The sequence below is a fragment of the Artemia sp. Qi Xiang Cuo genome, chromosome 2, assembly GCF_049724085.1.
Source record: "Artemia sp. Qi Xiang Cuo chromosome 2, ASM4972408v1, whole genome shotgun sequence".
NCBI lineage: Eukaryota > Metazoa > Arthropoda > Branchiopoda > Anostraca > Artemiidae > Artemia > Artemia sp. Qi Xiang Cuo.
The window spans coordinates 90768693-90785922 of NC_142795.1; the positions used below are offsets into that span (position 1 = coordinate 90768693).

A 17230-nucleotide genomic window follows, 5' to 3' on the forward strand; every position below is an offset into this window, starting at 1 on the left:
CTATTTCTAACAACCGCATGGTATTAGAACGATCTCTGTGCGTATGGGCATAGGACCCTGCAATAGCCTGATGTTCTTTGACTCGGTTCGGAAATCGGGGATCGTTCACCTCCACCAGCTTAGCTTCACAGTCTAAAGATATTTTGTTGCACTAGAGAAGGGTGTTCTGGAAATTTTTAAAACATAGAACGGACCTATCCCCTGAAACCGTTTCCACTGTCTGATAGCCGTGTCGGCTACAATGCCTCATATGATCCCGTTGTTTCATATCACTACGAAATCTAGAGAGGCATGTTGGACAGTAGAAACATTCCCCCCTATGCGTACCCTCCCCCTGAACTCTACTAATGTCTATGATAGGATTACAATGGCCAATTGAATGGGTAGGGTCACTAAGTGGTGTGTATAACAACCAACCCCTGTGTCTGACCAAATCAATAGACAGGCGCCTTACAGTGAAGACCGCACTCTTCTTTTTTAAACGAATTCCATCTTCAAATTCAGTTTCATACTGAACCACAGTAACGCCGATATTTAAATGGGCATTAGCCCTTTCAAAAATATCAATAGATCGAAGCGTTACTGGGTATTTTCCTTCTAAACACGAGAAATCTACAATGGGGAAATCGGACCCGTCCTTCCCATGTACAGCCCAATTGTCTAAATTCGTCTTGGTAGCGTCATCTGCTAGAGGCTGATATGAGGAAAGCATACCGGAAACAGTTTTGATCTGTTTCAAAACAGATCCGCTGGACACCTTTACAACCTACGAGATCTGTATTATAATTTAAAACTACTGCCCCCTCAGACCCTGCCCCCCCCTCGAAAAATAAAATCTTTCTTAAATTTACAAATATTTACGCTTAAATTTTCAATAAAAAGGACTAGAGACCCACTCCCATTTTCATTAAAGTTCTCAAGATGCGTTATAATTTGACCTACCCACTCCATGAAAACACCCTCAAAATTTTCTAAATTCGGATAAACCAAACGCAACTCGGAATGTACATAATGATAATAAACTTCGCTTTTCCCCTCATTTAAATAAAAAACCTTTAAAACAATAGAAGCCTTAAGTGATTCCCTCCCACAAATATTTATTTGATTTTCTAGAAGTGCACGAATTTTATCTATATAGTCGTGTAAAATTTCTAAGTGTTCAAAAACAAATTTCCCCCCCATTAGTGTCTTAAAATGGTCTCCAACAGTCACAGTGTAAACACCTATTGCATTTAAAATTGTGGTGGACAATTGAAAATCGGGGACAGTTGTTCCCCCCTCCCCCGCGGGTCTATTACACCCTCCCTCCAGGTGTTCAAACATATCTGGGGTATGCTCCACATAAGGTGTTTGTAGTGGACTCGTCAGGGTATCGGAGGCTGGAGGAGGGTTCCCAGTTAATTCGTTTGTGAAATCCTCCAAAAGCTGTAGTGTATTTGGGCTCAAGTCCCCCCCTGCCCAACTGTGCTATTATCTACATTTAAAAAATCATTTAAATACTCATCAATATTATCAGGTATTTCGTCGGAATTAGCGATATCACTCCATGGTGAAATGTTGTTGGAGAGCTCCTCACCTTCTCCAACTGATGAGGGGGAAGACAAAGAATAAGGGACCAATGGTCGTCCAACCTATAAATGAAAAATAGCTTATTTTCAAAGTGTTCAAATCATCCCTACTGCTTTTAAAATTTGGATTATTATTTAAAGTCAGTGCTTAGTAGTAGTAGTAGTAGTAACAGTATGCACATAGTAGCATTTGGTTAATTCAACTGAAAGTTCCAAAATATCAAACTTAATATAAGATATTTACAATCTAAAACGCCGCTTTACATAGAAGGCGGCAATATGATTTTGTTAAAAAAAAAATAGTTTCAAAGTGTTCAAATCATCCCTCCTGTTTTTTTTTCCCCGCAGCGCTTTCCTGCAGCGCTTCTCGCAGCGCTTCCCGCGGCGCTTCTCGGGCCCGCAGCGCTTCCTGTGACACTTCCCGGCCCGCATTACTTCCCGCGGTGCTTCCCCGGCCCGCAGCGCTTCTCGGGGCCCACCTGTAGCAGCAGCAGCAGTGATCGGACAACTATTATGTACAATCCATTTTCCATCGCGGCTCCCGGGGGTGGGGGGGTCCTTCCCGCGGCCGCCCCGGGGGGTGGGGTGGGATGGGGTGGGGTCCCTTCCAGTGGCCACCCGGGGGTGGAGGGTCCCGCCCGTTGTTGGCCAGCCTTTGGCCCCGCGGCCCCGGGGGGGGGACCTTTCATGTAAATTAAGTATAATGTTAAACTTTGCTAGTTCCGTGATTTTCAAGTGTTTTCTGTTTTTTTTTGTATAGAAAAGTGTTTTTTTTGTACAGAAAAGTGTTTAAAGACAATAATTGCTGCTGATGGACAAACGTGTTGTAAAGAAAAGTGTTTTTTTTAAAGACAATAAGTGTTGCATTTCATGGACAAAAGTGTTTTTTTATTGTACATAGAATGTTATCATTACAGTTCATGTTGAACAAATAAAGTTTTCATGTTGACCATGAAAATTTGTCAACTGTGCTTGTTGAACAAGTGTTTTTTTTATCGTTCAGTTCATGTTGAACAAATATTTCTATTCATATTACCTCAAATAAATTCTGCCATAAAATATTGTTTTTTGTTGTTGTTCTTGAATATATAGATCCATGGGGAAAATTATTGCTACTTATTCATTGGGCACATATGATTTACAGTTAGTTGTAGTCCGACTGTTGTCAACAGCATGTATCAATTTAAAACACCCATCAGATCGTTTCTGTGTGGTCCCTCACTGTCGGGGAAAACAATACTTTTAGCTAAAATAATTCTAAATTGCGATAAAATGTTTTTGGAAAAGCCGAAAAAAATCTACTATTGCTATAGTATTTGGCAGGAGTCCTATGATAAAGTAAAAGCTATTGACACAACCATACCAATACAATTCATACGGGGACTTGATGCTTACAATAGTATTGAACCGAACTCGTGGCTGATTATTGATGATTTGGCTGAATCCATTGAACAGTTCTCTCAGTAAATGATACAACTGTTCACTGTTCGCTCCTACCATGAACAGATTTCCGTTACTCTGGTTCTACACAATCTGTTTCATCAGAGCAAATGTATGCGAACCCTTGCATTGAATTGCACTATTTATATTATCTATCGAGTCGTCCGTGATTCTAGCTCACTCATAGCTCTCAATAAACAGATATACCCCGGCGCCCCTAAATGTCTATTGTCAGCGTACACTCAGGCGACTAGCAAGCCCTATGGTTACATTTTGTTGGATCTTAATCAGAGCACACCCGAGGATCTACGTGTAGTCACCGACATTTTCAACAATGAAGTTACAGTATATCTTCCGGTGAACAGTAGAAAAGGCTATTAGTTGCCATTATGACACTGAAGAAACTACATGAACAACGGCATTTATTTTCCGTTTTAAGCACTTCAAAACCCTTGCTTAGGAAGGCCATACTCAAACATGGTGTTGACAATGATTTCATTAATCTAATATCTGAACTTTTTTTAAATTTAACTGAGGGAATTGTTCAACTGCCAGAAGTTGTTAGAAAACAGACAAAACACCATCTTCCCACTGTACGTGCCTTGGCTTTTAAAAACAAGGGAAAAAAAATTAAAAGAACACGGCTCCTTCCAGCAGGCGGTAGCTTTTTCACACTTTTACTGCCAATAATTGCAGGTCTTGTAAACAGTTTTCTCCAGAGAATGGCTAAACCCTATAAATTGACTCCAATAGAACTTGTCCTCTTGCCCGCCGAATATTTTGAAGACAATATAAGCAAATTCATTAATGATGAGAATATTTCCAATGACAAAAACTGCTTTTACTCCAATATGCATATGCAACATATAGGCAAGCCTAAACTTTCTCGTGAGAGTATAACCCGTCGCTACCGCCACTGATCCCTTTAAACAAGAATAATCTCAAGATTCTGCAGCACCGCAATCAAAGGAGAAAGAATTGAATTCAATTGTATAGAAAATTGGGAACCTATTGCCAGTCACCTATCGAGAACAGAGTAAAAGATTATTATTTTATCTCATGTTGGAAACTGGTGATGAACATCAATTTCAAGTCGACAACGCAGGGGAACGAATTTTAATTCAGGGAAAAAGTTATAATCTAGTTGATTTAATTTGTGATATGGTGACGAATCGTAAAGGACTTTTATCCTTTGACAATAATCTATACACCTTTCTATGTGCATCAAACTTCCCCAAAAGTCTTATTGGCAATAAGTAAATTTTAAATAAACTAAGAGAATATTGTCCTCCTCCTACACCAACACCAACATCATTTAAAAAGAAGAAGAAGATTCAATATTTGAAAATACTAGCACCACTGATTTTACAACACCTCTGGCTGCTAGTCAAAAGCGAACACGAATTGATTCACCCTCCAGTATGCAAAAGGGGAGTGGTCATTACACTACATGTTTACGTTCAAAATGGATGAAGTTCTGAAATGTGTCTATGAAAATATTGGTGAAGCGGGAAGTTTAAGTTCTCCCAAAACGCTTTCTAAAGCTGTCTCCGGCACCACCACATTGAAAAAAACAAAAGAGTATCTACGGAAAGAAACGAGTTACACACTGTATCGGAATCACAGGCTTCGCACCAAATAATATCGACAAACTAAAGTCTTTTTCCATCTGCATTTAATACAAACGGTTCTTTTAACTTTAGACGCAGTTCAACATCGTCACATTGCACCCTACAAATATATTCTGGTGGCAATCAGTGTTTTTAGTCGCTATGCCTATGCCATTCCACTGCGATCAACGAGAGGTGTTGAAGTTGCTCGGGCCATTGAAAGTATTCTTGAACAAGATTCGTATAGAAAAATTCAATCGGATCGTGGCAGTGAATTTGTTAATCCACATGTGCAAAGGGTTCATTTGAAATACAATACAACACTTTATCATAGTCAGAGCCCGATAAAGGCTGCAATGGGTTAACGATTAATAAGAATGAATTTACTATCGAGCTCAAGATATTTTAGCCTGAAAAATACGTCGGCTTTTATTCCAGATTTAGATAAAATCATGCAGTTATACAACCATCGACCTCATCGATCTCTGTCCAACTCAAGCCCTCGGGATGTTCACTACAATGAAAATACATTTGATGCTTTTCTAAAGCAATATTCCAATGGCAATGAGAAGACAAGAAGAAATTCAATGTTGGTGATACTGTTTGAATTAATAAAACCACCAATATTTTTGAAAAGGGGAATTATTTATGGAGCACCGAACTTTTCAAAGTGTCCAAAATTCTGGACACTATACCCATAACTTATCGTCTGCGAGACACCAAAGATGAAGAAATTCTCGGTGGTTTCTAAGACTATGAACTACAAAAAGTTAGAAACACTAGCGAAATGTATCAAATTGAAAAGATATTTAAGACTCATACTCTCAGGGGTAACAAACAGTTGTTTGTTCGCTGGCTAGGATAAAACTCGGATTTTGATTCTTGGGTCAGTGCTGAAGATATTGACAATGCCCAATGATTTCTATGTGACTTTCATGTCTTATGTTTCCGATCCTCTCTACAATGACTTGAATAGAACAAGTGATTTTTGGACGAAACTCCCCCCCCCACCATCAAATTCGACGACAATGGTAAGTATGAAGTGGCTCTTGTCGACTGTATTCTCAAAAATACTTATGACATCCTGAAAAAGGATCGTAAATATGAAATAAAAATTATACCCTATGATTGGCCGCCACCACCATCCTCAAGTGATCAAGAGCAAATTCAAAAAATCAATTGGATGGATTATCCATATATTGAATTACCCTACGAGGAACTTACCTGTATGAACGATTTATGTCGTTCTATTAATAAAAGAATTTCCGCTCGTAAAAAAGGAGCTTTTCATTTCAACTATTCAAAGAAGGAGGGCAGGATCTAAATTAGTTCACATATTGCCAGTGAAAAGGTTATTCCCAATTATAACCTAAAGGATGTTCCTGGCTTTAAGCTCAATATAGTCAATGTCAATAATGCCAGAAACACTTATTTCATTTTCGCTGACGACCCGCCCGCCTTCTGCACAGACCCTTGTATATTTCTCTGAGCTTGATTCGTGGAAACTTCGAGAGTTGGTCATTCAAATTTTCCCTCCTACGAGTTCTTGAACGAAAAACCAATCAAGAGCATATTCACCACTACAATATAAAGTCTCTTCAGCATATTCCCGTAAACACTTCCTATTTGGAATTTTGTCAGTTAACACTAAGAACCAAATTGGGTGATCCCATAGCAAATTCAAAAGGTTTGGCTGTGATTACATGCCATTTTCGTCCCATCATTCAAAAGCAAGATGTCTAATAAAAAAGTGGTATTCACTAGTCCTGATATTGACAGCTATATTAATACTCTTGGCCCAAGACAACAGGGCAATGGATTGGACTACTACAAGGGTCGCTCGTCAATGTCTGGCTATGATCTTGGCAGTTGGTTTGCTAAGCTGTTTCGCTCTTCGTTACCACTGGCTAGAAAATATCTTCTACTGGCTGTAACAGATTTAGCATCCTTTACACTATATGATTTGGGCTCTGGCAAAGATTTAAAAAAAAAGTGCTACGAAAAATCTTAGGTCCAGCATGCGAACCCTTGGCGAGAAATTAAAACAAAATAGAAAAGGCTTAAAAAGGTCAAGAAACAATGCATCACTCATCAGTCTCCACTCAGGTCGGAAACGAAAGACATCATCCCTCTTGTCAAAGAAAAGAAGGAAAAGGCCGACACGTGCTGTAAACAGAAGAAGAAGTCCCAGGAAGAAAATTGTTAGATCGAAACTAGATTTCTTCTCCTAAAATGTCCTACCTACCGCATAAGGATTCTCAATTTTCAATCACCGCCTCATTGAATCTATTCAATGCAGAAAATGTCGATGTGAGTGTCAAGCATGGATACTATGAACAATTTTATCCTCAACCCTCTCCGATAATATCCACTTTCAAATTTATTCCAATGAAGAGCACTTTATGGATATGTCGTCGACATTTATAGATTTGCAAATGAAGGTCCGGAGATCCAACAATGCAATGTCAGTTCGGGCCGTTGGAATATCCTACGAAAATTGTATATTACACAGTTTATTTCGTCAAATCAGTGTCTACATCAATGGCCCGCTGGTGAGCACAAGCAACAATCTCTCAAATTATACAAGCTATATGCAATTCATGCTGATGACACCTAAGTAATACAAGGAAGTGAGAGGCATATCCAATGAATATGAATATATTACTAATACTGATAGTACAGATGCACTTAAAAATGCTACAACTAGTGAATTACATCTAGGTGGAAAAATATATCATGAAATATTTGATATACCCGAATGGCTGCCGCCCAATGTTAAAGTGGATATAGAACTAACGCTTGCACCCTCCAATTTCATATAGAGAAAAGAACTTGCTGGCAATCCCGATGTAAGTCTCTCCCTCACCTCAGCAATACTTCATGTGCGCAAACAGCAGGTTATGAGTTCTGTTGCATTGGCCGTGGAAAAACTGAGAGCCAATGGCAACAATATTAAACTACTTGTTCCTCATACAATCACCAATCAGCGACATATTGCAATGGGGTCACGCGCCTTCACCGATTCATCCTTTATCAATGGTGAAATTCCGTCAAAACTTGCTTTGGCATTTTTAAAAAGTGCCAGTGCACTTGGATCATGGACTGAATGCCCACATAAATTCGAGATGTTTGGACTTTCATCTCTTGTGTGCAAAGTAAACGGTATCCCACTCTACAATCTATCCTTTGATTGATCCTATAGAACATTGTACGAGTTGACCATGTAAACCCTAGATCATGATTCGCAACTATTTGAAAATGGTATAACCGAAGAAGTGTTTGCTAAAACACATGGTTTCATTGTATTGGATTTGTCTGGCACACAGGATATAAGTATAGTACGTACGGGGACTGTGCGTTTAGAGTGTAAATTTGCCAATGCATTGGCTGAGAGTATTGCACTAATCTCACTAAATCAATATGAAACCTAATGGGAATTCACTCCTAAAGGCAGTGTTCTAGTAGACTTAGCGCCATGAACACCGGTCAAATAATCAATGTATTTAATATGGACCCCTACATGTTCAAATACAAATACTTTTGTCTACTCTTAGACTTTCTCGGAAAATTTCAAAGTGTCAATACCTTGATTATTGTTAATAGCAGTCCGTCAACTGGTCTGACGGGTCATTGGCTATGCATCTTTCAAACAATGAAGACGATTGAATTTTTTTATCCTCTTGATCTACCATATACATTCTACACGTCTCACATCAGCAACTATATTGAGAACAGTGGGAAAACTATTATTCAAAATCGGAAGAGGGTTCAGAATCTAACAACTAAAAGCTGCGGCTTCCATGCACTATTATTTTTTGTTTTCTGATGTTGCAGTAATACTTAAAAGCAGTTTCTCCACATCTATGTTGACAATCCACGTCTGAATGAATTTCTAGTGGAAAATACCCTCTCAGACCTATATAGTATTGATTTCAGTGCCCAAAGAGTAAAGTGCTTAAAAAATGTTTGTGAATTGGCTGATTAATAAAATTCATATATATACAACAATGTCTTAAAATCTTCACTTTAGATTTTTTTATCGATGAATAGGCAACTGTTGTGAACCACTAGTGCTGGTAAATCATTTGGATTCACTGTATGTTGATCTTGATTGACTGCAAAGTCAGGGTCACATTTTCTACAGTACAATATAACTTCACTCTCGTCATATCTCTTTGTATAGTCAATGATACTATTTGCATTCATATTATGAAATTCACGATTTTCAATCTGTCTATTTGAAGCAATATCACATACAATGTTTTCAAATGGTGAATCACATTCGGTAACTGCCAAATAAAAATCACTGGGTTTATAGTCATAGTAGGCAGTGTCATCACAACGATGACGTAGAAACCAAATTGTCTTGTTACCCCAACAGTTGAATCGTAGACCAGATTCCTCTTCCCAGAATAATTTAAATCCACGACGATACCAATCTCGTAGAAATAAACTAAAATCACGTTTGGGATTCTTTCCAATCATAGCGGGGTAAGTATTCTCCCACTGATCACATTTATCATAGTGACAATTGGAGCACAGGTGCCCTCTAGGGTGAGAGTCACACACTTCTTCAAGACATGAATTACATCCTTTAATTTGTACTGCATAGCCTCTATGTAATTTACAAGTATTTCATAATTTACACTTTTCACTCTAGTAACAAATAAGTTTTCACTTCTCAAATTGAGTCCAAATGCTATGATTGCACATGCAAATCAGGAATATGTTGAACATTTTTCGGTTTCCTATGTCAAATCTCTCAAAGAAACGAAACTGAGCGTCTTCGTACGATAAAGTCAATGAGGACGCATGGGGGAGAGGAGTAGCTCTGTGACGTTACCCCTTTCGAATAACGGGGGATCCATCTACATTGAATCCAATGGCAATGTTTTCAAAAGTATATCCACGATATGATTCTGCTTTGTTCCAATTAATATATCAAAAAATTGACTATAAGCATTTGAGTCACATTTTAAAAGTTTCATACAATAGTCCAATGGGGGAGAATCACTCCTCATTATATTGTCAAGTGTTCCCTGACAAGAGAATATCCTGCGTTGAAGAGATAACTCGAGAAAATCGTCATCCAAAGTCAAATGTTTTTCCATAAACACTAGATTTGATCTAATTCTCTCTTTCTCAAATTTATTCATTTTTCAATCCTTTCACTCCGACTGCTGACTCTAGACTGACCCTGATTCGTTAGCCCCATAGCCTAACGTAACCAGAAAAGAAAGAAAACATTTTCGATTTCGAAACAATTTAATTGAATAATTACAACAACATCAATAATACAGAGCATGTACAATTAACGATACTGTTTATTGTCTTCGATATGCTTCACTAATGCACTTAAAGCACATTGAAGTCTATTCACCTGTGCTATATCAACTTAGGTAGCGAAAAATAATTGATCCTTCATTTTGAATTTGCTGAAGGATAACACTATATTTCGCATACACTGCATCCCATTCCAGAGATATACGCGATCCTCTTGTGATTTCAGCCGCACCGTTTCATGCTCTTGTATTATCACCTTTAACTCCACGATAAGCTTCTAAGAGGGTAAACATTCCACTCATCGACATCAACACAAATATATATCCAAATGAGTAAAGTCAGACTGTTCTTCTTCTCACTCCTTTGAATTCTATTCACAGACTAATAAAACTATAGCAAAAAACCCTTTTCTTATATTCTCTCCGTCGCTAATATGTAACCAGCCCTCTGATTGGCTGAGAAGGGGAATGTAACCGACTCGCTGATTGGCTGAAAAGAAAACACATGATCTAACTGTTTCCTTGAAACTCATAACATTCGCGTCAAGCATGTCAATTCTCACTGACAATGAATCATAAAACAGACATAAATTGCTGTTGACATCCATAAATGTGAGAAAGTTCCTGTTTTTTCATTCTCACTGACAACGAACCATAAAACAGGAACATGAATTGCTGTTGACATCCATAAATGTGAGAAAGTTCCTGTTTTTTTATTCTCACTGACATAAACCATAAAACAGACATGAATTGCTGTTGACATCCATGAAAAACATCAAATAAATTGACCGACACACATAACAATCCAAGAAAACATCCATAAAAGTGAGAAAATTCATGTTTTTTAAGTGAGAAAATTCCTGTTTTTTCATTCTCACTGAGAAAACCATAAACCACGTGGTACTCGTCGGAGTCAATAAGGCCATTCTACTGTCGAAAATGATTGTAAGGCAACTTACACCCCTTCCACGACCACCATTTCCCCAAAGACACCCAATCAAAAGTTTGAGATAGCCATTTTGTTCAGAGTAGGTGATTTTTAAATAGAAATTATGTCTTTGAGCAGGACACTCCCCAGCAGCCCTCAGAGCAAGGGTTGTAAGTTATGACCTGTGGGCATATAAGGTTTTTATAGAAAGCGTTGTCGTAGAAACTTCAAAAAAGGCTCATTCGATTGGAAATTCAAAGGGCTAGTGCCCTTTTTAATAGTCGAAAGTGATTGGAGGGCAATTAACACCCCCTACGCCCATCATTCCCACAAACATATCCAATCAAAATTTTGAGATAGCCATTCTGTTCAGCGTAGTTGATTTCCAGATAGAAAATATGTTTTTGAGGACACTCCCCCACAATCCTCGCGGCAAGGGTTTTAAGTTTTGCCCTGAGGGCATATAAGAACGATGTTGGCACAATGTATGATTTACTATTGTTTTCCCTTAAGACCCGGGCACTTCGTGTCAAAGGAATCGTCTTAGAAATGTAAAAAAGAGATCACTCATCTGGAGATTGCAGTAGCTTATACGATTTACAATAATCAAAAGTGATTGGGAGGCAACTAACACCCCTTCCACGCCCACCATTTCCCGAACCACATCCAGTCAAAATTTTGAGATAGCCATTTTGTTCAGCGTAGTTGATTTCCAGATAGAAATTATGTTTTTGAGGAGGACACTCCCCCACAGCCCGCAGGGCAAGGGTTGTAAGTTCTGCCTTTGGGGCATATGAACATAATTTGCGCTTTACTGAAAAAAATACAAATGATTTTGCATTTTCAGTTTAATATACATATACTGATATTTAGTAATCAAAATGCTAATATTATTTAATCTATTAAAGTTATAAAAGTAAAAACATTAATATTTTTTTCAGTAAAGCGTAAATTATGTTCTGGCCTTGGGAAGGCATAAGGGTTTTAAGCCCAACTTATGTTAATTTCTGCTCGTTTTGAGTTTGACTCCGTTATTTATTGTAATTTTTGTTATTGTAGTTTTGGGTTTCATTTATTTATCGATGCTGATTTGTGGTAGTTTCACAGTTGGTAGATTATTTGATTTTATTTTTGCTCATTTTTTGTTTAATGGAGCTCTTCACTTTCCTTTGAAAAACTTATTTTGTGGAAAAAGTTTTTTTTAAGGGTATCCTAGCGTTTTGATAAATTCATTTTTTTTTTATTTTCTCGAAGATTCGATTGGTCATCTGTAGCACAACGCAAAATTGCCTAAAAAGTCTGGGCTGTGCAGACATTATATTAAGATAATTTAAGTATTAGAAAGATTATATTTAGAAACTTGAGATGTTTTAGATTTCCTCTGCATATTTCATGTTTGACTATGTCGGTTTTCTGGCCACAGGATATATAAATATGCCAAATAATAAGTAACTAAGAAGACTGTTTTGGCACCATGAAAATTGTCTAAAAAGTTGGGCCGAGCAACAACCTTAGATTACTAGACTCCAAATATGAGAAAAGTGGCATTTAGGAAATAAATTTTAGGTTTCCTCTGTCCAGAAAGTTTCTGTTTGCTAATATTCTGCCATAGGGCATATAAATGTGCCCTCGATTTAGAAGGCATATTTAAACTGCATTTAGATTAAAATGGAGTCGGTATCTAAGGTGGTAAAATACATGTATATGGCATCTAAATTGTATTTAGAGACACTGTTTGTAAGAAACCCTTTATCTAACTCCAGAAAAAATCTAAATATTATTATATTGCCAAAAGTTCCAAATGAAAGACAAAGCTGTCTTTTCAAAGCTTAAGGAAATTTGATACCTTGAAAATGTTTGCAAGTCTCAGTGACGGGTGTCCGTCTCACAGACAAAGAACCCATTAGAGAATTCTCCCAGGGAACTATCCACCATTGAGAGCTACTGAGGATCTGTTGTTTGACTATGAAATTTGATTGAAAAACAATGAAATTTTATATCCCCCGTGTGGGTAAGGTTTTCAATCAAAGTGGGTAGCACGACAGGGAACTCTCAAAGCTGCCAAATTAGTTAAATAATATTTCCTTTGCTGATCTTTAGCGTTTTTCTAGCAGGTATGTTAGAACATTTTTAGGGACCACCCTTTCTTGAGGTTTAAAAAGAAAAGTCTGTTCTGTTTAATAAAAAAAAAAGAAAAAAAAAATTCAAAAATGATGCAAGTTTCATTAAAACTGACTATTTCTGGCACAAAACGGGAGAAGTCAAACAGTTTTTCTAAAGCCTATGGGAAATTAGTTGCTGGCTTTAATTTTTCTGTCTTTAATTCGTTTATGCCATATTTTTTTTACCTTTTTTTCTTTTACCTTATCCAAGCTCTACAAGCTATGGCAAAACCGCCCTATCATTTTAAACAGTCTGGGCGCACAAACTAAAAAGTTTATAATGAACGAGATAGGATGATATACATAGCCTCAATATGCACTGGTGTCTCAAATTTTGATTCTTCGGCGTTATGCTTAAAAAAGAAAATTTTTGCGTTGTGTTTGAAGAAAGATCATTTTGGGCAGGAAATCTCTCCCTTTGGGAACAATGAAATAACTATTTCCCCTTCTTTTCTTCAATATATAATACCGAAATTTGAATGCCATGCTATATTTTGTTTGTATATTAGCATAACTATTATCACATTTTAGATTGTTTTGGGTTTTTTTCTCCTCCCAATTCTGCCTTTAGACAGCCAAGCTGTATCGCACCCTTATCCTGCTGATTTAGGCAAATTTTTTTGAAATATGTTTTATGTTTTCTGTACGTATAATGCTCACATTTGACTATATGGACATTCTGCCATTGTGTTTGTTTATAAATATGTCAAAGATAATAACTGACCAAGAAGACCATAATACCTTTCAATCATACGACAAACAAGAAGCTTTTTGAAATATGGGGGCACAGCTCCACAGGGCCTAAAATTACATCGAGATTATGCATTAAAAGTAAGTAAGTAAGTATGACGGCACTAGACCCTTAAGGTCTAAACCGGCGGTGCTGATCTCCGCTTCGTGGCCTTCAGCCAGGAAGTGCAATGGGGGGGGGGCTGGGGGCCAGCCATCCTGTGCTTTCGCACACCCTTGTTGCTTACCTTCCCCAGATTTCTCCGGGTACCCATTTAAAGCTGGGTCGACTCTGACTGAGCTTACAGAGTGACACCGCTGACCCTCGTCCCAAACCAAATAACTGGCCACGCCAGGGATCGAACCTGTGCCCAAATATGTATTAGCGTCTCCAGATATCTAAACAAGAAGAAAAAGAAAAAGGATAAGCAGGAGGATTATCCCACAGGTTCGAAAGTCCTGCGATATGCTTTTAAAAGATATTCCTACTGCTGATTACGATTGTATTTGTTATTTTATTTTTCGTGCTTTTGAATGAAGGTAATGAATGGCATCACGTTTGAAACCGAAAATTTAATAGCTCTGTCATTGCTAAATGGCGCAGACTGTATGTTCCTTTCATAGTAGTGACATTAGAGAGCTGGCTCATGGCAAGATAATCAATTTTTGAACTAAGGAAAAATTAGATTTCTTCTAACGCTGACAATAATCAATGAATACTGGATGAAAATGTATTCCATCAGTTTTATTATTGTTTTTTTTTTATAATCTAACCCTTTTGAAAATTTTAAGGGGCTGAAAACTTCATTACTAGGGTGTTGATCAAGAACAAAAAATATAGTAATTACTCTACGGAGAAACGTTCAAGTTTTAATTTTTTTCAAAAACGATTCTTGTCTTCGTTCGGTGCAATTATTTGTTAGCCCGCCTCATATCCGAAAATTTTTGTTCGTTTTAAGTTTTAATGTTTCTCTCTACTTTTATTTGAAGAAAACCAGTTTTTTACTTATCAAGCAGTTCGTGGTAACGAACTGTAAGTAACGACCTACCCGGCTCAATAGTAACCGTAACTCTAAAAACTGAATTTTGATACAAATAGATACGTCAAAAGAATCAACATTTTATGCTGGTTTTAAATATATAAATTTCATCAAGTTTAGTTTTATTCATAAAAAGTTACGAGCCTGAGAAAATTTTCCTTATTTTTGAAAAAAGGGGGAAACACCCCTAATATTCATAGAATCTTAATGAAAATTACACCATCAGATGCTGCATATCAGAGAACCCTACTGTAGAGGTTTAAAGCTCCTATTTGCAAAAATGTGGAATTTTCTATGTTTTGCCAGAAGACTAGGGGTTACGTGGGAGGATATTTCCACGGAGGAAGTTTTCATGGGGGAAGGGAAAATTATATGAAGGAGGCGCTGGATTTCCCAGCATTATTTAAAAAATGATCAGAAATTAAATAAAAAAAAAACAGTTTTTTTTAACTGAAAGTAAGGAGCAACATTAAAACATAAAACGAACAAAAATTATTACCTGAATTTTTTTTAAAATTTAATATCGCTGTAAAGTTACATCGGTTCCAAGTATCTTACCATGCGTTTTGGAAATGGGGGATCCAACTTTACAATTCTTCTTAATTGTTTGTCTATTTAAGGTCGTTGTGGACATTGAATGGGGTGCGTTTGGAGACAATGGGGTGTTGGATTTTATGAAAACTGAGTATGATCAAATGCTGGACAAAAATTCCTTGTTGGTTGGATCTTTCACGTAAGTTTTTGATTTATCTTTTTCTCAACCTGTTCAGCCGCTATACAAGCACTTAGATGGTCGGCAGAATTCCAAAATCTATTTTTGTATGGTTAATAAGCATTGAAGTTGAAGTAATTCAGGCCTCAGTTTGAAATATTATTTACTTTTAGTTACTATAGTAGTATGTTACCTTATACTTTGCTCGGAGGTATAGCAATTACCAGGCTATTTGCGGAGACATATAGCAATTTCAATGCTATTCTATAGAAGCTCTTCACCATTTCAAAGAGATTCAGAGCTCCCTCACATTGCGTTATACTATGTACCATCTTGTACTAATTAGGGCCTTGAATAACGTGTTATGAAGGACAAGTTGTTCTGACGCAATTTACATAGATTTCTAGTTCATGGTATACATGTCGTTTTAGGGTAAACCCCGTGTTAGAAAACCAGCGCGTCTTGTTTAGCTGTTAATATATTCAATTATTTTTTGTATATATTCAGCTTTCAGATTAGGATTTTCAACAGTTTGAATAGTTCATTCAACCTATCAGTATCGGTATTTTTGCAATCATTTACATAGATATGGAATATTCTAAGCAGCTTCTGGTGAGTAAAATTTTCTCATTATTATAATATAAAGAAATTGTCTCGCCATTAAGTTAAGGAAGAATTTCCTTCCTTACACTTTTTTTTTCACTATGTTGTTACCTCTTTTAAAAAGCTTCCTTCTTTTAAATATTAATCGATCAATGTGTTTCAATTTTAGAAAATATTCAAAAAAAGAGAGGCATTTGCACTTTGATTTTAGCTTATTGTATATGAAAAATTAAAATAGAATCTGCATGTTAGTCTCAGCAGATATGAAAGGTCGCCTCCCTGCTCAATATCTTGTTCTATACACTAAAGTTCGAATTTCGTTCAAATCACAAAGGTTGGTTAAGATATCTCTTTTGAAAATGCTAAAAAAAAACAAAAAAACCGTTTTACTCGTAAATTCAAATTTCAGGGGGGAATTAGCCCCCCCCCTTCCCTCCAACAATACAAAATCTTAAAATATAATGATTATATTCGATAGAAAACGCTAAGTATGCTTTTTTCTACTATGTAAAACAAAAACCCACTCCCTCAATTGCTGTGTTACGATCATAATTTTTTAGTTTTAGTTATTTCGTTCAAACTGTGGCTTTTCACGTAATCCCTCTTAACAATTAAGCAATTTCCGAAGCTTAGCAGGTAATATCTTGGTTCATTGTCATGAATTGAAAACCTGTTTCTGCGATCTTTGTCCTTCAAAGTGAAATTTTGAAAGACTTATTTATTAAGCTATTAATTGTTTAAAGCATATTCAAATCTAGGTAACATACTAGGACACCCAAGGCTGTTCAGTATGATGAATGTATGTATGTGAAGGAAAATTTGAGCAGAAAAATATTGATTTGTAAAAAGTAGCAGGCATTCTAAAGCACTAATATATTGAGCGCTACAAGTTTCAGAATCGACTTTATAGGTCAAATTATATTACGGGAAGAGGTTTTTAAAATCCCCCTTCCCTCCAAACTCAAAATTTTCAAAAATTTTATTTTAAAAGCTTTTTAAATATTTCTAAAGTGTTAATAGTTATAGCACTACAAACATCAGAATCGACTTTATAGGTCAAATTATATTATGGGGAGATGTTTTTGAAATCCTCCTTCCCTCCAAACTCAAAATTCTCCAAAATTCTACTTCAGAAGCTTTTTTAAATATTTGTAAA

General features: G+C 36.8%; 1 protein-coding gene across 4 annotated transcripts in view; it reads left to right on the plus strand.

Moving 5' to 3' along the window:
* The window catches only part of LOC148955789 (hexokinase-2-like), a 149874-nt gene that overhangs the window by 80398 nt on the left and 52246 nt on the right, over positions 1–17230 (plus strand). For all 4 annotated transcript variants that reach the window (XM_089104258.1, XM_089104253.1, XM_089104274.1 and 1 more), the window contains exon 7: positions 15380–15492. In XM_089104258.1, coding sequence (XP_088960384.1) covers positions 15380–15492 — 113 coding nt within the window. The remainder of the gene's footprint in view (positions 1–15379; positions 15493–17230) is intronic.